Here is a 19,802-nt window from a genome sequence, read left to right on the forward strand (position 1 = left end):
GTTCAATTAGCTAAAAAGCCATATAAAATGGGCACATAATAATAAGGCCTTAAGTACAAAAACCTTTACAAATATTATCCAAGTTAATGCTCACAAACCTGCCTTTGAAGTATGTTCATATATATTGTCATCACCCCTTTAGAGCAAGGGAAACCTGAAGTCGAGTGACTGGCTGAAAGCCATACAATGAGTCAGTGTTAGAGCAGGATTAGTTCGTCATTCAGAGTCCTGCCTCCAGACTACTAGACTACACTTGTCCCCCTCTTGAATCATATTGTAGATTTAGTTTAAGACCCTGTTATTAAAGTACGTCTAATTAAGACATTTTGGATGCAGGCCTTCTCAAATTTATCTCCATCCAACACTGGAGATAAAAGGGATACAGAAGGAAAGTGTTTTGGAATATTCTTAACATCTCTTATAACTTTGTATATACTGTTTTGGAGATCACATTGGCTTAGCTACAGTTTTTTTTATTTTAAAAATATTTGCTTAAAACGTTTGATCTAAGTATCTGTTTGGTATTTCTTTGAGGCCTAATTTATTGTCTTAACTTCAACACGATGCTGTAGCTTGTATGTGCTTTTACTCCAGCTACAAAAATTCTCTACCACACTCAGCTAGACATGCTGGACCTACAAAATTTTGCATTGTACAAGGATATTTTTAAGATGTGCTCCTGCTACTCAGCAACCTATGCCACAAAGTATTAAACAAACATTTATGTTCCTAGAATGCCAGCTCAGAATGAACAGGGGACTCTATATTGAATATAGTGGCTTTTTTCAGTATGTAGATGCTTATGCACAGTCAATAGCTCAAATTTGCCACAAAGTAAAAAACAAAACAATCTTTCTGAGTTTGGAGCATTGGTCAAGGAGTAACTCTGCTGCCCCCAAGTGTCCACAGAAGAAGATTCCCCCTCCTGTATTTCCCCACCAAGAACTGGGGAACCCAGCTACTCAAGCCAGAAAGCAAGGGCAGGATGCATCTTTAACATAATGACAAACTGAGTCAAGAAGCTAGTCATTTAATAAAATATAAGTACATAACTGCTCAAGCAAAATAAAGATTTACGCTAAACTCAGCATTTTTCTGTGTGTCTGTAGTGTGGTAACTTCTGAATAAGGCAAAATAGAGATGCACCTTATAAGCTAACAGAATCAGAGATGCATAAGCTTTCATGTGCAGGAACTCATTTCGTCGGATGCTGTGAAAAGAGCTCTATGCTGCCTTCTGTCTGACTTCAGAATCTCTTAGCTAACTGTTTCTCAACTTCTGAATACTGTTTCCAATCAATTTCAGCGTCCCAGGAATATTGTCATTTCTAGCAGTGCCAGAAAAAGTCAAACCTACAGAGTGATGCAGGCAGAGAAATTTCTCAGGTGCTCCCACTATTGCTACCTACACTATTACAGACAGCAATTTAATATGGTTCTGTCTCTCCAGGTGCACAGCTCAGCCTACACAAGCAAAGAAAAATGCAAGCTCTAGTAAAAAAATGTACCAGTTGGTACTAGTTTAGACCTGAGGAATGGCACTGGATGCCCACAAACTTGTCCAATAGCTATTTATATATTGGTCCAGTAAAAGATATCACAAAAAAGCCTTGCCTCTAGTTAGTACTGTAAGTCCTTCCCTAGAGGTCAGCACAACCTAAGAATTGATTAGCACACAGCTTCCATGGCCTATTACAGCCTTTCTCTATCATCCTATATCTATCTGGTTGATATCTATGAATCTATGATATGATTTGGACTCCCCAGTTTCCTTGTCTTACTTGTAACACACATTTTGGATCAAGTTAATTGCAGGAGCAATTTAGACCATTTAGGAGACATGGGTTTGCTAAGTCAACCTCAAATATTTCTTCTTACATCTTGTCTTAAATTCTTTCTGAAGGGCATTTCTATGGGGCAACAACTGTTCTTGTGTTCTCCAGCACAACAAGGTCTGATGCTAATTGGGCCTTCAGGCCACTACCATGCCCAAAGTAACAAAATATTACAAAATATTTTTCAGTGAAGCAATATGTGCAAACACAATATTAAATATATATTTATATTTTATGAGTTGGGTCTCCCTTGTTACCACTTCATATCTTATTAATAAAAACATCAGTTTTCGTGATTCAGTTTCTACCAATTTTATGTTTATACATGACTCCAGGCTAGGTAAGAAGTCATACTGGTTTGTGTCAATGCTGTGCAGTTTGTCTCTGTTACATAAGATTTTATTCCTGGAAGTAGTAATGCAATAAAACAGAAATAGGGTTTCATTAGCAGGTAGAGGTTCGTTATCAAAAATAACTACTTTCCTCTGCCTCATCAGTTCATTTCAAGTATATTGCAGGAGACCTAAGGGCTCTGAGCAGGGGGCACTTCAACATACTAACTGAAAAGACTTCCAGAAACACTCCCATGAAATTTAAGCAATAATGATCAAAGTCCAAGCAGTCCTTGGGATTAATGACTGGTCTGGAGAATGACAGGCCTTTAGGCTTTTCAATGTTTTGTTTCAAACCATTAAACCCAAGCACCCATCATTCCTCCAAAAACCACAGAGGTACAAAAAGCAAGGCCTAGCCTTGAAAATCCAGCCCATTGTCAAATGTTAGCACAAATAAACAGGCTTCGCGTACATTATATGCGTGCCTTACCAAGAAAGAGATGCAAAAATTAGGCCCATCCAACTAAAAATCATCTTTATCATTGCTTCATGCTGGGTGGACTTCCCTGTGATTCTCTGCATTACACTCACACCTGACAATTATTTGTTAGCCAAAACTTGGGATCTTAGCTAAAATCCTGTCTCTGTAAAAGCCAATGGGAGCTTTGCATGAGTGGAGCCAACTTTTTATCCAACTGGCTGAGTTAAAGGTATATAGACAAGTTTCCTTTGCTGCTGTACTGGAGCCACACAAATGACAGATTCTTCAGGTCAGTGACCAAACCAAAAAAATATATTTTTTTGTGTTGACTGAGATGTGTGTTTCACCTGAAACAAAATGTCTGCTTTCACTCTGGGGTTATTTAACCTTTTTTAACAAGTCAGGACAATTTAAACATAAAAATGTAATCTTAAAATTAGAAGTTGAAATGTAATAATGTTCTGGCCTTTCTGATTTTTTTTTTTCTATTCTATTAGTCTTGACCTGGATTTGTGAATAAATTCAGTCATCATGAAACTGCATTTTTCCGCAAACTCATCATTCACTAAAGAATTCACCTAGCTCTAGGATATGTGTCCACTTTTGTAGAGATACCACACTGTGTAGAGATATCTTGCTTTAAAGACAAGGTAGAGGGCAGATTGTATACTCAACATGAAAGTTCCTATGTTCTTCTCTGTTGTTTTAAAATTAGTGATGTCAAAACAAGGGATTCGGGTAATGGGTCCTGTAGGGTTTGCAGAGGAGCCAGACACTCGTTCTTAATTATACTACTGTGAACACCATTTTGGCACCACTCCTCCTAATCCCAAAGCTTCCCTCTGTGCTTCTTAGATGTAAACAAGTACTTGACCATAACTTGAACTTCATATGACCCTGGTCTGGAGGCTCTAGGTGAGAGTGTTGATAATTTGTCAATGGAACAAGTTCTGCCAACATTTATATGTTATTGCCTCACTTTCTCATGTTATATATTGTTCAAGAAATCCTGCCCATGTTATCTTTACTAGAAGGGTTAGTGTCAAACTTTCACAATGTCCGGGGTGTACTTGGCAGCTGTGTTGGTCAGAGACAAGAAGACATACAAAGAACTAGAACTCTTGGTTCCAAAGTGATGCCTTTTATTAGACCAACTGGGAAATTGCAAGAAAAAATGTCCTTTTCTGCAAGCTTTCGGGATCAAAGTCCCTTGGTCAGGCTCTGGGAAAAGTATAGATGGTACAAGATGGTAAAAAGTCCATGGGGACATCTTCAGGTATAGTTCCATGGGGACTTTTTACCATCTTGTACCATCTATACTTTTCCCAGAGCCTGACCAAGGGACTTTGATCCCGAAAGCTTGCAGAAAAGGACATTTTTTCTTGCAATTTCCCAGTTGGTCTAATAAAAGGCATCACTTTGGAACCAAGAGTTCTAGTTCTTTGTATATAAACTTTCACAATGGAATTTCAGAGTTTTCTATAGCTATTTATAGTGCTCGCCCCAAAAATGCCCTGTACCAGAGGACATAGTTATGTTTTCAGGTATAGTTCTTCAGTATCTACTTTGGTTGTTCTTAATACCTCTTCTTTCTATAGGAAAGTTGTTCTGAACCCTTTTTTAGACTTGAAGCATCTTTCATTAGACTCAAAGCACCCCTCAGAAAATGCCAGCTGTTAACTTTCACTTTTTTTCATGACTACAAAGAAATACTGGCAATAGAGCTATTTGTCTGTTGCAAAGAATTCAGAAAGGCCAGAATAGATCAGAATGTTTTTGGCTTCGTACTTGAAATCTCCAGATTTATCCTGTGACTCATGTTTGTACACTATCAATGTTAACACCAATGTTAACCATGGCACGCTGGTTGAGATTCACTGCTATAGGACATAGTCCCACATTAAACCAATCCACTCATCCATCATTTCTCAAGTTGCCTGTAGGATTTCACCCTAAAAACATTTACATTTGGCTTTAGCAGTCAAAGAAAATGCTTGCTAAATGTTTGGAAAATGCTTTTTCCAGGCATTTCTTAAACATTTCATTACTACGTCAGGGAAACTTCCCGTCTTTAGTTATAAATAATTGTTAAACTTCTACTAAGTGTTTTCCCAGGTGCTGGGAGCAGCAGCAGCTGTTGTTCTTGCTGTTCTAAATGGACAATGAGGGCTGATGCTGCAGTCGCCCATCCCTTGTAACACTACTGAGAACAGGCATGGGCTTTAAGTTGTATTAACACAGACACATGCCACAAGGAGGATTTAGGAGGCCCATAGAAGTTTGAGGCACTTTTCTGTGATTAGCTGCTGCACTCTTTACTGCACAATATATTGTGACTCTCCAACTTTCAAAATAACATGAAACACTAATCTATGAAACATGAAACAAACTAGCTGACACATGAAACAGACTAGCTTCTTGCGCTGCACTTTGCTGGGGCTAACTTCTGTTATTTCCAAAAAGTGCTAGTGAATATAAAGAACACGTTCATGAGTGAAGCACTAGGATTTAAAATTATAAAAGCAAGAAAATAACAACATTCTCTTTGTTGCTCTATCCCCAGCTCCTGAATCAAGCTGCAGAATGGAAACTCCAGGCCAAAATGCTGAAGGAGCAGGAAACTATACTACAGGCCCAGGTGAAGTAGGGGAGTCCCGTGCATGGTGTGCCTTTGTTTGCCCATTTTTAACCCATGAGACACATCCCAGGTAAAATACTTAAAGTGCTTTATAGGTGTTCTTTCTAATTTCATTATCAATCATAAAGAGGCCATGGCAATGGCATAACGCTATTTCCAAGTACATAGAAGAACATGGAACTATAGTGCAAATCATTCTGAGGTGTTTGCATATGTATACAACACTAATCCATGGAGCTATGCTGAACTGTAGCTGGGCGTCCATACCAGTATACCATCCATATCATTTTTTTCATCCCACCGCTACTTGCCCTCTAATCCACTGAATATTTAACTTGAAGTACTCAAGTGAGGTCTTAAGTGTGTGTTTAAGTGGTCTGAATGCAGATTCTCATTAGCTTCCAATGAAGCGGTTATGCACAGAGGGCTTTTATACAGAGAAGCTTTCAGACATGTTTATAACCCATTGGACAGGGCTTGGGAGTGTTGCTGTGACAATCCCCACCCATTCACTCACTCCTTCTTTGCATATGCCATGTGCTGAAATAAAAAGTCATGTGGGTGGCTTTTCATACATGCCTAGCACTGTATTCAGACTTTCATCAGAGCAGCTATGTGACATTTTTCCACTAAGTGGCACAGGCAGAACATAGGCTTGTTTTCACAGAGGCATTTTCAAGCACCGTCAGACGTGGCCTAGACTTGCCTGTAGATTTTCTGTACAGCTAGTGATTGATAAATGCATTAAAATAAATTTTTTTTTAAAAATTGTCTCACAGATCAGGCCTGAGTGGAAGATGAGTAATGTACAGCTGTTACAAAAGCACTGACTGGTCACCACTTCACCCAAAAGAACTGATAAAATAATTCCAGACCTTGAATATTCATTAAGAATTAAGAGGGACTGAGACAATATATATTGTATCCCTAGCCTTATAGAAACATTAATAGAGAATGATATTTTAGAATGTAAATGAGACTGAGAATGATCTCTGTTCTACAAACTTTATAAGGCAGCCTGCAGACTTCTATTAACCCAGAGAGAATGATCTGAGAAATGGTGTGCTTACTACCCTCTGAGTGCTTGCTGATGGTCCTTGGAGAACTCAGAACCTGTCCAACTAACAAAACAAAGTGGTCAAAACAGTGGCAACAGCTTGCCTCCGCTAGTGCTTCCACTGGTATAACCACCATTCAAATACCACACCCAGTAACAATGGGAAATATTATGAGGGAGAAAAGGCTATTATAAACATAGCCTTTGTGGCTCTGGATCTGTTTATGGGCTAGAACAGCATTTCTCAACCTGTGGGTCATGACCCAAAAGTGGTTCGCAAGAATATATGAAAGTGTCGTGACCAAACTTTAAAAATGGATTCTCCTGTAAAAGAAAAAAATGTGGGAAACTCTGGCTTTTCCCTTGCAGGCTGGCAGAGCTCCAGCCTGCAAGGGGCTGCTTGGGGCCCCCTATGCCCCCCACACCTCCCCACTGCCCCACACACTGGGGTGGATGGGGCTTGGGGATGGAGGGCAGCGGGTCAGGAGTGAGGGGCAATAGGTCAGGACTGGCCATTGAGGTTTACAAATCAGTCCTGGTATAAAAAATGTTGAGAATCACTGGGCTAGAAAACAGATGCTCAATCTCTGGCCTACAGGCCAGTTGTAGCCCATAGAGCCATGGTATCCATCTTATGGGACTTCCCATAGGTTGAGTAATTTAGCAGTGGGGAAGTGGTGTCAGTTAATACAGTCACTGTCCCCCACTTCCAAATTTCCAGTCCCCAAGCCCCACACTGTGGGTTGGAACCAGGCCACACCCCCTTCCTCCTCCCCACCTCCATGCAGTCCAATCAGGACCAGGCCACACCCCTTCTTCCCACGCATCTGGACTGCCAGACCACACCCTGTCCCCCTGTTAAGCCATGTCCCTTTTCCCCATGGCTGGTTTAGAGCCAAACCATGCCCCCTCCCCTCCATGGGGCCAGGTTGGGGTCCTGCCACAATCACACAGGTGCCAGGTCAGGACCACCAGTCAGGTCCAGTCCAGATCAAAAAGGTTGAGCACCACTGGGCTAGAATGTAGAAGTGACATTTTCCAAGCAACATGCTGGGGGTGAAAGTACAACTCAAAGAACAGCATTATTTTTTCTGGCCTTCTTCTTGCCCTATCTGAGTAAGTTATTTATTTCTTTCTGTGGAGTATCTTACTTGCTGCTGTGTGTCCAGAGAGCTATTTTGGCTAGCAAGTACAGGCATAAGAAATCAAAGCTTTCCATGGCTTTTTCCATCAACCTGTACATGGTGCATTATAGGATTTCCTGCTCCACCCATTTTTTTGGAGTTACAGTCCATGCAAAACAGTCTAGCTCTCCTGTGCAGTCACATCAGAGATGTCTTCATCTATATCTCTATGAATATGATAAGAAGGTCTTTTATGTACATTTTCAAAGGTTAAAAAAAGCAGGGAAGACACTGAAGAACATTACATTATTTATTGCGAGCTTTCTGTTTATGGACACAAATTTGACAGGTCCCTCTATCAAACTTCAAAGGTCTCCTGAAGAGTTGGTCCTAAATGCAAATTTGTTCCCAGTTTTCTTTTAATTAGCTTTTATGCTGGGTTCAAAAAGCTTTGTGTATCAGCTATACCTTTGTAGCCAATTTAATGAAATTGAAAGGACAGATAAAACAGAATAGATTTAACGTACATTTCAAATGGTAATGAAAAATTGTGAAAAAGGAACTCAGTCAGACTGTTGACAATGCCCCGTGCTCGTCTCACTTTGTTTAGTTAAAGGTTTTAGTGTCTGGTTTTAATGGGACTACTCACATTCTTAACTTACATGTTCTGCTGTAGCATGGCCTTAATTTGAGAAACCAAGTAGTCAAAGAGGTCTATCACTTTAGAATATTGCAGTAATTCTTCTTTGTTATTTATTACTTACATCACCATAGCTCTGAGATGCCCAGTCTTGGACCAGTTCCTATTGTACTTGGTGCTGTTAAAACACAGAACAAATAACTCAATTCCTGCCTCAGATAACCTAAGCAAGTTAGAGACAGTATATGGATATAGACAGACTGGGAAGCCCGTGGAATGAGGAGACAATATTTGTCAGTATGGGAGGCATCATTTTTGCCCAGTGTAATCCCAGAGTTATATTCTACTCTATTTCAGAAGAAGCAGCTAAGCTTCCGCTGAACTAAGCAGTAACATTAGCACCAGTGCCTTATGCTGGAGAACTCAAATGCGCGTCATGGTTAAAAGTACTTGCTATTAACTCAAAACACACACCTATTGTGTGGTGATCCAATTCAATATAACGCACATGCTCTCCAAGTGTACTACTTATGCTAGCACCTTGTGCTTTATAGTTTGAAAGAAAGCATAAGATAAAAGCTAACAGGGGCCATTCATTTTTTGTTGTTGTCTGAATAAGACCCTACATTAAAGATAACAAATTGAACTGAATGTAAAACGTGGTGACTTTATGAGAGTCTTCACTGTAACTCCACACCCCAGCTTTGCAAATGGAGCCACCATCTCTCTGAGAGCGTATTTGTTTAAAGCACTACCTTCTGCTCATTCAAGCACATAATTAACAGAATGGTGGGAAGGTTCTCATTCCTATAGCACTACATCTATAAATTTATATCTGAAGCAGCAGCAGCTCTCTCTTTTTACCCAGGGTCTTTGCCCACACAAGGAATTTAAGGGCATGTCTACACTGCCTCCATGCCACACACAGGAGCACCAGCACAAAGCACCTCTTGGCCATTCACTCCCACTCGATACACCCTAACTCCCAGAAATGAAGCAACATAGCTGCCTTAGAGTGGCCCTGAGCACATGCCAATGACACACCCACTGTCTCATTTTGGGAGTTGGCACATGCAGAGTGGAAGCAATCGGGCAGGACTTCCTTCATGTTTTGGCTTCCAAGAACAGCATACAGAGGAGAGGGTATGGACATGCCTTGCCAAACCATGAAAGTGAAGCTAAGTGCTCTTTATCTCTCTGTGATAACATGATTCATGGTCATAACAAGGGATGGTTCCTAATCCAGAGACTATAAAACACATTAATTTGTTTATTAAATTTAGATTATATGAATTATTATTAGTGTTACCCAGAGACCCCAGCCAAGATCAGGGCTTGTCACTGGACAGGCATATTTTACTCTGAAAGAATTATACTATAATGAAGCACAAAAGGTGGGAGGGAAAGAAGGGGGAAGGGGACACAAAGAAGTGCAGTGACTTTCACAAGAAAGCAGTAGCATAAGGATTTGAAGCCAGGTGTCCTGGCTCCTGACCCAGTAACAAATAGTAGTATTGTTATGCATCTAATTAACATTTAGAATGACCCATCAGATTTCACCGGCCAACATTGCCCTTCAACTTAAATCTTGTCTCTCTCTTGTGTTTACCCTCATTTACATATTTACCTTCGGCAACAATCATATTCTAGATCAGCCTACATCTTGCCAGGCCTCTCATTAGTTCTGCCAAACTAACCTCTTTTAGTTGCTTCTCAAAAAATAGACCCTCCTTTCCTATGATCTCCTGGTAGCTTCTTTCTGCACCTGATCTGTTCATTTCTCTAGAAACATGGAAAAATATGACAGTTGTATGCAGGTGTTATATTCAGGTCTTGTACTTAAAACAGGAGTCCCTGGGTTTTTTTCTAGGTTTCACTGCTGTCTGCTTGAGAGAACTTAAGGACATCACATATGCAAACATGTTCAGCAGTCACCACTTATTGGGGCTTTCTCCTCTTTTTTGGGAGATGGGGGAAAGGGGGCACATAAAACCAGTTGAGCCTAATCTTCAGCAACAATAGTTTCCAGCTACTTTTGAAAATATCGGCCAAAATATTTCTGCTCTCTCTCTCTCAGTTTACTCATCTGTAATAGAGAAATGATAATACTTCTTGACCTCATAAGTGTATAGAAAGGCTAAATTCACTCAAGTTTTTGTAGTGTTTTCAGACCTCCAAACAGAAGCTGGTCTGCAACCACTAAAATATCTTATCATTTAATCAGAGTTATGCCCTTCACATTTAATTAAAATAAGAGCCAATCGAATAAGATCAGTTTGCCCTCATGGGGATTGTAAAGCTGATCTGGTTTTTCTTTCTTTTCCTTTTTTTGCTCCTCAATCTGTAGATAACTCTCTACTCTGAAAGGTTTGAAGAATTCCAGAAAACGCTGACAAAAAGTAATGAGGTGTTTGCTAGTTTCAAACAGGAGATGGAGAAAGTAAGTAGCACAGATAATTTCCAAAAACAGCCCTTGACACTTTTCATTTTGATTTGGATGATTCTCTTTTGTGATTATTTGTCTTTGGATTTCTGCACACATGGTAGAATAATACGTTGATCACCAAGACCAATCATATTACATGACTCTGATATACTTTCAATGTACATTTCTAATTCCAATTGTCAGCTGATACCATACTCCTGTGATTTGCAACATTTGGTCCACAAACTATGTCTAAGGAGTCCATGAAAGATGACTACAAACATAAAGTTTTAGATCCCAAGGCTGCACCTCCATTTTCAATTTTTTTTAGGGGTCTGCACCTCTATTCACATTTTTTAGGGGTCTGCAAATGAAAAAAGGTTGAAAATCACCACCATGCTCAAAGTCCAGTAGAAGAATGGATCTAGGATCTGCTCTTCACAGAAACATGTGGGTCCAGCTCTTCTGTAGACCTAATTGAGCTATGATGATTTTTGCCAGCTTAGAATTTATACCCTTCTGTGTCTTCTCAGCACTGGAGGTTGAATATTCCAGTCTCTTCTCCAGCAAAAAAATCAAAATTATTTGAAAGAATAAAGAGGAACAATCCAAATGATACCTAAAATCTAACCTAGTGCTTTAGTGTCCACTTAATATCATATATGAGTTGGCAAAAATGTTGGCTTCAATCTTTAGAGCCCTATTCACCACCATTGTGCACCTTGTATATTTGCTTCTTCCAATGCAAAGAGAATTTAAATATGACCAAACCAGAATCTGGCCCCTTTTGGCACTAGTGTCAATAACAGCAAAGTGCAAACACAAAAGCAAATTGGACCCTTAGAGTTCATGTGTTTCAGGATGCAAAATGCTGGTGTCCTGGATCATGGAAACTTTAATGATCTTCAGTGCTGGAGGTGCTATTGCATCCACAGACTACATGGTTTTCCCTCTTCCCCCCAAGGCAAGGGTAAGCACAGTATAGGCCTAAGGAGTACCTCAGTATTTGTCCTCAAGAGTGGAAATCTTAAACTAATAAGGAAGGAGAAAGAATCCTTTCCAATGCTGGAAACTGTACTTTAAATTTAGTAAAAGCAACCCAGAGGGGCTTTGCTTTCAGAAGCATCTCAGACTTCAGATAGAAGTGGAAGGAACACAGAATTGGAAGGCACCTCTTGAGCCATCATGTCCAGATCCCAACCATCAATATCTCTTAAGATGGGGTCTACTTAAATTGCAGAGAAAATAAACAATTTTCATTGGTTGCTCTTGGCATAAATAGCAAATTTCACTGATATTTCCTGGATGAGCTCCAGAGGCCCTGCCCCTCAGTGCTGATTGGTGGAAAAATCCTACTGGGGAGGGAGGAGCATTTTATTTTTATTAAGTCTTTTTTAAGTTGATTTTGCAGACAATCCCAGATTTTGCAGTTTCCATGAAACCCACGGAATCATGAATTGAGTAAACTTTGTAATCAGGAATCTCCCTTTCCACAGTTTTTCAGTTTCCTCCACCCCCTGATAAAGCTGGTGTAAAACTGGTATTGGCTACAGATCATTCTCTTGCAAGAGACGGTAAAAGAGAACAGCACTGAGTTTATAAACTGACCCTTTGTATTGGAGTAACCACTTTTGGCTATTTGGTGACACCTGGGTATCCCTTCCTACTACATAGCTTTCCTTTGAGAAATGTTTACTTGCCTCCGTCACAGGTACCAGCTTGAACTTGTATTTTCTACATGTATAATTAACTGTGTAATAAACTTCTCCACCTTTAAAGGAGTAGATATCAGGGTGGAAGGTACATGGCAAGAGGGATTCATGTCAAATTTCAGCCCTCAGGAACTAAAACTAAACAAGTTTAATGGCGAGAGTTATTACTCAGTTATCATTCCTTGACAATGGCATTATTATGTTCACTGCAGTTACTGGCAACTGAGCTATAAGTATGCCCTAAAGAAAAGATTGCTAAAAATCTGTTCTTACTTCAGTTAACTATTTGGATTTCCTGCTATGAATTAGATTCTCTTCCTGTTTGTATAGATGACTAAGAAGATGAAGAAGCTGGAAAAAGACACAGCTACATGGAAATCCCGGTTTGAGAACTGTAACAAGGCTCTACTGGATATGATTGAGGAGGTGAGGAGAAGAGGCTGTTTTGAAATGTTTCTTCACACTTTAGAGTTAATTATGACTGATCCAAATGCTCTAGTGACAGTGGGCAAACTCCAATTAATTTTTATGGTCTCTGGATTGAGATCTCTTTTCTTACAATACATTCTTAAGGATCTCTCTTTGGGGGGAAAATACCATATACGTTGGGGCCTAGATATTACTGTATCTGGCTTATTGTGTATATTCACAGTTTGTCTACATGGGAGTTTAAGCCAAACTAGGTAAAGGTATGAATTTTAGCTGCATTTGGCCACATGCAACCCCTCTGTGGAACAGTGAATTCGCTTTAGATCACTTCAACTACCAATCCATTTACTTCTAAATTAAAGCCTCCACCAAGAGGTCTGATACTGTGATGCATTTTATCTAACAGAGTCAACTGAAGGTGTTAATTTAAACCCAAAGAGCCAAAACCAGGGCCTATCATAACCCCCAGCTTTTCTGGCTAGCTGGCAGTAAAGTGGAACCAGAAAGCATAAGAGATGTTTTTTCATAAAAATGCCAACCCAGTCTTGCAAAAAGTCTAGATAAGCCTTACAGTCTTCTGGTGCTTATCTGTGCTGACATCTAGAATGTTTTAATGTTCTTCCGTTGGTAGAGATTATTCATCACTGTGTCTATGCATCATAAAAGGCATGCAGAATGCCTCAAGCACCACAGAAGTGACAAACGTGAGTGCAGTAGGGTGAATTTTCCCTAAGTTTTTTGTGCTTATTTAGGAAGACTTCAGTTGCATTGTGCTGCTGTGTGAGAATCAGCTACTTAGCAGGAAAGGAGAGCTGAATATAGCTGAAGTTGTATCTTTAGAACTGCTACATACTTGCGTGACTCACAAATACAAACTCCGGTTTTCTCTATCCTGATTCGATTTTTTATATTTAATCACAGAAAGCAATGAGGACCAAGGAGTATGAATGCTTTGTGCTGAAAATCCAGAGGCTAGAAAACCTTTGCAGAGCTCTGCAGGAAGAGAGGAATGAACTCTACAAAAAAATAAGAGATGCAAAATTCCCTGAAGAGTTAGAAGAAGAGGATAGAAATGATGACATCTTGCAAGAGGAGGCCGGTGCAAGTCCTTCTGTTATTGAACAGCCTAATACAGAGCTGTACACTGCTGATGAGAACATGCTGAAGAATCTGGCTGCAGCTTTCACGGTGACTCATCACAAGGAACAGCCCCTTGCAGTCTCCGACGAAAACACCAATCAAGAGACCTGTGACATGCAAGCATGCAGTCCTCTGCCCCCACCAGAGCCAGAGCTTCTGCCTCATCCCACCCTTCAGCCTGAGATAGCAAGTCACTCAGAGCCAGCGAGTCCAGCACTGAAGCCAATTGAAAGTGAGCCAAAGGATGAAGAATGTGTAGGAGCTCAGGCTCAGTGGCCAACTCAAGATCAGCCCACACAACAAACACCAGATAACGACATGGAAGGAGTAGATTAAATACAATGCAGTGTTCAGGCTCATTTTCTACCAACCACATTTCCTCTTGCTCTCCCCAGATTGATTTTAAAAACAAAACAAAAAATAAGGCTTGAAAACATGCTGAAACGTATTTGTAGGATGCTGTGCTGTTTGTAGGAGCATATAATGCAATTTTCCTCTTTGCCACCACTGTACTGTAACAATAGGTCTTCAGTTTTGCTGTTCCTTGTACTCAAATCATAATATTTTCTTAATTATAGTAAATTATAAAACAAAAAATTGCAAGATCTTCTTTCCAGGCATTATGAGTCATTGCACTTGGCAAAAATCACTTCAAACCACGGAGGCTTTGTGTTTTAAGAGTTATTGCAATACAGACGCACATTTTTTAAACTATAATTAACTGTGTCAGTTTGGTTTGGTGTGACATAATGGATGCCCTCTTTAGGCACCAGGTGATTTTAAGAAAGAAGATAAGAATTTGTAATCATAGCAAAATGCTGTGAAAGCCTCAATGAGCTTGGTCAAATCCAGGACAGATCATAACAACAGGCTCATTTGTTGCAAGATTTCACTGTCGTTGGCAACTGTGTATAGTATAAACACTCACAGCACTGAACATTGACCCTCACCTCTGTTTAGTGCTGTGGTTATGTCACTGCTTTCAACAGAATCAGCTGAAAGGAAAAGAAATTCCTGTGCTAGATTCCTCACAGAATTAGTGGTTTAATCCTGAAGGCCAGATGCTGGCTTTTAAGTAACAGCCCTTGAGCGGGAGGCAGAGTGGAGACACGGTTGCATAGACTGCTCCGTCCATGAGAATGAATCAGATTCCCTCCTGTGCTCCAGTCCTGCTGCACAAGTGGGTGCAGACAGAAATGTAATCCTAAAGCTTCTTCCTCACCCCTTTCCTGGAATCCTGCTGCCCAGAATGCTACCTGTCCTTGCTCCTTCTGGGTACGAGGAATGTGGGAACATGCTGTTGTGAACAGGAGAGGAGAAAGGTTGCAGGTGCACCCCTGCACAGCTACACGTCCACACAGAAATCTCTAGCAATAAAAGAGCATTAAAACATTCTAGATGTCAGCACAGTCTGAGTTGGGTTTGTTTTTTTAATACATCAGGCAGTTTCAAGACCTCTCTCATCTCTCCCATGTGTTTTCTATAATCACTATAGGTCCACAAGATACCATTCTGACCTGAATGGGTCAACATTATAAAGAGAGAGACTGTGTGAGAACAGATGTCCACAAGCTGGACAAGGAAATTTTCTATCCAAGCAAATCCACTTTTACATGCAAACCTTGATAATCCCTAAACTGCTGTAAAGCAGTCTTTATCAAACTGTGGAACATAAACCACTGGTGTTTCATTAGGTTATAATAAGTGGTCACGCTGTTTCTCTGCCTTCTTTTACTATAATTCTCATGATAAAGGTCATCTATGACAAATTTTGAGGGCTAACAGCGTTCCATTCGTTCTTAAAGTACAAGAACCACTGTGCTGGTATACTATGCATTCAAACTGAAGTCAAAATGTAGATGACCTAAGATAAATAGTGTCATCAGTGGGAGACTGATCACAAAGAACAGAATCTTTACCCTTTATCCATCCAACTGGCAGTTTCCAAATGCTTAAGTGGCATTTTTGTACTGCTTGCTATTTTGCTACACATTCAGTGTGGATACATAATTGTCCACATGGTTTCTGAGCATGTGTAGTAGGCTATATGCTGGCTAGGAATGTACACACATACCTGAGCGTAAGTATTGAAAGAACAAGAAAAAGGAGGGCCCTTCCCATCTTTCAGCCCCAATAGTTGAGTAGATAGGGCACTCCCCAGCAACCAGGGCACCCTCAACCAGAAGGTGTGTAAACGTCTGAATTGTCAGCATAGTGCCATAACACTACCTATCCAGTCATGCCCACAGCCCCTCCTTTTGGAGCTGAACTACTGCCCCCTGGTATTTAACATTCATCAACTAAGCTGGACCCTTGCTCCCAGTAGGAGCAAGGGTCCAGGCTAGAAGTCTTTTATCCAAGGCAACAGCCATGTAACTGAGCCATATACACAGCTTGCCTGACCCCACACATTCTTTGTCTCTTGAACACTCAGGGAGCCAGCTTCAAAAGAAATGCTAAAAAGGGCCTTTTATGGCCTTTTCATGCCTAACCTGTGGTTTGAGCACTGTGCTAGAAGTTAAACAAATACAGGTTCAAAACCACTCTGAGTGAAGAAGGGACCCTAGAACCTAAGGCTTCCACACCCTAGCCAAGGCTGTTAAGCACTCAGCTCATCCGGTGGAAGATCCTTCTGCTCCTCCTGTATCTTGCACCAGCTAGTTGCCAGTTTTTGCAAGATGGAATTTTTAAAATTATGCATACCAGCACATGCAGATATAGATACATATTCACTCAGCCCATGCATAGCCTACTACATATGGCCAGTAGCTATTGGGTACTTACATTGCATAGGCAAAAATTGCAAACTTTGTTTAAGTGCCAAGTGCCAAGAACGTCACAGCTGGAACACTGCCATTTGGGTAAGGGAATTCTGTCCAAAACACTTGTTGCAGTTCACCCAAAACACTTTTTATCTTCTTTGCTCATTCCCAATGAGATCTTCACCCTGGTTGACTCGATATGACTTTTTCTGTTTGCACTGTTTGGTACAATCTTTTGGGAAAGGTAACTGGTTTCAGTGTTCCCAGCATGATTTGTAACAGTTATTTGTTTGGACATTAGCCTTATCTATCCTGGCTGAAATTTTCAAACTTAGAGACCTAAAGTAGGACACCTACATTCATATTCAGGCTCCTACATAAATGGTCATCTTTTCTGAAAATCAGCCCACTTAAGTGCCTTGATTGATAAATTTTAGCCTAAATAAATCCTTTCAGAAGCTGAACATCTATAATCATTTGATTTACTCTCTATGGGTTCTAGTGTTTTGTGTCTTTAGAAGCCCATATAGCTTTGCTTGTTGTTAGGGTGATTTTTTTAATTAACATAATTTATATATCTATTAAACCTTTTTTTCCTTTACTCATCTCCTTGGCTTTTTTGTCATTTCAATACTCACATTTATAATTAAGCACCCTTAAACTAGGGAATGACAGAATAAATGTTGCCTGGGCATGACATACCTTGTGTGCCCACATTATAATACCATCTTTAATTACATGGTCAGTGTAGCAATGCCTCAGTTGCCAAATAACTTCCAATTTCTGCAAGAAATGAAAAAAGGATCTTACAGCTAGTAGCTGCCTTCACCACATGCCCATAATTCATGCCCAGAGCACAGTCCATTCCCAAATAATGTAGGGCTTCCTGTGGAAAACTTTGTATATAATCATAACCCTCAATTTCTGGACTTAACTCCCTCCCCCCTATACTATTCCCCCCTTGAGTTCCTACACTTGTCACCCATCTCTGCATCTTTCACCAGCTTCCATCTGCCATTATATACCTCTGCATTTTAGTCAAGCAGTCTCCTCTCCTATTCTTGCTCTTCCTCCATGTACATCAGAGACATACATTAAGGGACTCAGTGAACAACTGTTCACCAGGGCACCCTTGGGGAAAACTAAGAGTATTGGTCACTAACTCCTGGAAGACCACTTCAGGCTCAACATTAGGAAAAACTGCTTCACAACTACAGTGTCCAGACTGTGGAATAAGCTCCCTCCAGAGATGGTACAATCGCCTACCTTGGAAATCTTCCACATCTTTTAGTAACAAAACTTTTCAACAGGTATCAGTCCCTCACTTACAATTTTTTTGCCAACAGCACTGCCAGCTTTCCTCACCTTGGTCTTCTTAAAAAGTCTCTACTTGGCACATGAAAACTGAGGTCTTTCAGAATCTCATGATTTGGCCAGATTTTGATGAATTTTCATAAGGATAGAGAAGCCCAATTGATTATGCTAGCACAACTCCCTTCCATACTCCAAATCTCTAGCGCCTGCTCCAGTGCATGGAGCTGGTAGATCATGTAAGTGAAAGAGTTTATAAGAATTTGCTCATTAACACGGGCAAAACACTGCATCTTTCCCTAACTTTGAAATCAGAAATAGCTGAACTGCTTTTAGATGAAGATACCCCAAAAAGGTGGTCTGAAGCAATTGCCAGTATGAAAAAATTCAGCCCAGTTGATTTAAGTTTGGCAAAGCTATAAGGAATTGAAAACAAGATCTTTGGACACAAAATGATAGCAGAAGAGCTAGCTTTTTTCTCTCTCTGCTACCCATCGTCTTCTACATATCTCCTAATAAATACACCAGCTTTAGCTCTTGGCAGAAGTCTTCCCTGGATAATGTGTCCACAGTCAATAAAAATCACATATGTATCTAACTGAACACTGAGGTACATAGAATCATAGATATTAAGGGCTGGAAGGCACCTTGAAAGATTGAGTTTAACCCCCCCCCCCCCTCAGGAATACTGCTGAGATCAAATGATCAAGGTGTCTGTCCAGTCTCCTCTTAAAGACTTCCAAGGTTGGGGACTGCACCACCTCCTTGGGAAGTCCATTCCAGATTCTGGTCACCTTTACTGTAAAGAAGTTCTTCCTTACATCCAACCTGAAACCATCCTCTAACAGTTTATGGCCATTGCTCCTTGTCCTCCCCTGGGGCACCCTAGTGAACAGTTTTTTCTCCCAGTTCCCAATGTTCATCCTTTACATACTTATAGATGGCCACCAAGTCCCCCCTCAGTCTTCTCTTCCCCAGGTTGAACAGTCCCAGATCCCTTAGTCTTTCCTCATGAGGTTTGTCCTCCAGGCCCTTAATCATTCTTGTTGCTCTTCTCTGGACCCTTTCAAGATTCTCTACATCTTTTCTGAAGTGCAGCACCCAGAATTGGACACAATACTTCAGCTCGGGTATCACATCTTTCCTGTCCTTTTTAAATGAATAACACTGAACAGGCTGTACATCAACATTGATTGGGACATTATTAATTTTAAAAGAGGCTTTAGGAAATAATAGCACTCACTGTACACACACCTCCCCCACTCTACCTCTACCCAGACTCATTGACTCTAGAGTTTAGTCATCCTCAATATAACCGGTGAATTAATGCTGCCAGCACTGGAGGACTGAGGGGTTCCCTGCATTTGAGGGGAAAGGTACAAAAGGCCACTGAGATTTTTCCCATTTACATATTTACTCAACATATTATTTGACGCCCCCTGCCTTGCCCATTGCAAAGATTGTGGTCATGCAACAGTCTCTCTGCTAATTGTTACCAAAAAGGCTTGAGAGCAAGTTTATACCTGAATAAGTAATTACTAGCTAGATTTGAGATTCAGCTGACACTCCCACAATGCACATATATTTTGCAAATGCTGGCTATCATTCTGCCATTCTCAGCACCAAAGATTTCAAAAGCTTAACAAAAGCTTCCCACCTGATAGCTGCAGGCTATGGCTCAAATAAGGGAAGGAAAACATCTCCTCCTTACCAACTTTATTAGAACATCAGAATGCAGCACCCATATAAATGATTTCCTAATTTGTAAAAGATTCCCTGTTTCTTTTACCCTAGATCAAGATGCTGCCTGCCCATTCTTATTATCCTTTTCATATAGTACTTTTCATAAAATACCATGTATAGTCCCTCTAATGACAAAGGATCTGCAAATGCTTTACGTTCTGTAAGCACACA

At 40.4% G+C, this 19,802-nt stretch overlaps 1 protein-coding gene across 1 annotated transcript in view; it reads left to right on the forward strand.

Moving 5' to 3' along the window:
- TXLNB (taxilin beta) overlaps nucleotides 1-17,154 on the forward strand; it is an 87,572-nt gene extending 70,418 nt beyond the window's left edge. Inside the window, exons 7-10 of the mRNA XM_019527655.1 lie at nucleotides 5,214-5,288; nucleotides 10,457-10,549; nucleotides 12,577-12,672; nucleotides 13,597-17,154. Of these exons, the coding sequence (XP_019383200.1) occupies nucleotides 5,214-5,288; nucleotides 10,457-10,549; nucleotides 12,577-12,672; nucleotides 13,597-14,151 (819 nt within the window). The 3' untranslated portion in view covers nucleotides 14,152-17,154. The remainder of the gene's footprint in view (nucleotides 1-5,213; nucleotides 5,289-10,456; nucleotides 10,550-12,576; nucleotides 12,673-13,596) is intronic.
- The last annotated feature ends 2,648 nt before the right edge of the window (nucleotides 17,155-19,802 follow it).

The sequence above is a fragment of the Gavialis gangeticus genome, unplaced genomic scaffold (assembly GCF_001723915.1).
Source record: "Gavialis gangeticus isolate Ggan-Ray unplaced genomic scaffold, GavGan_comp1, whole genome shotgun sequence".
NCBI lineage: Eukaryota > Metazoa > Chordata > Crocodylia > Gavialidae > Gavialis > Gavialis gangeticus.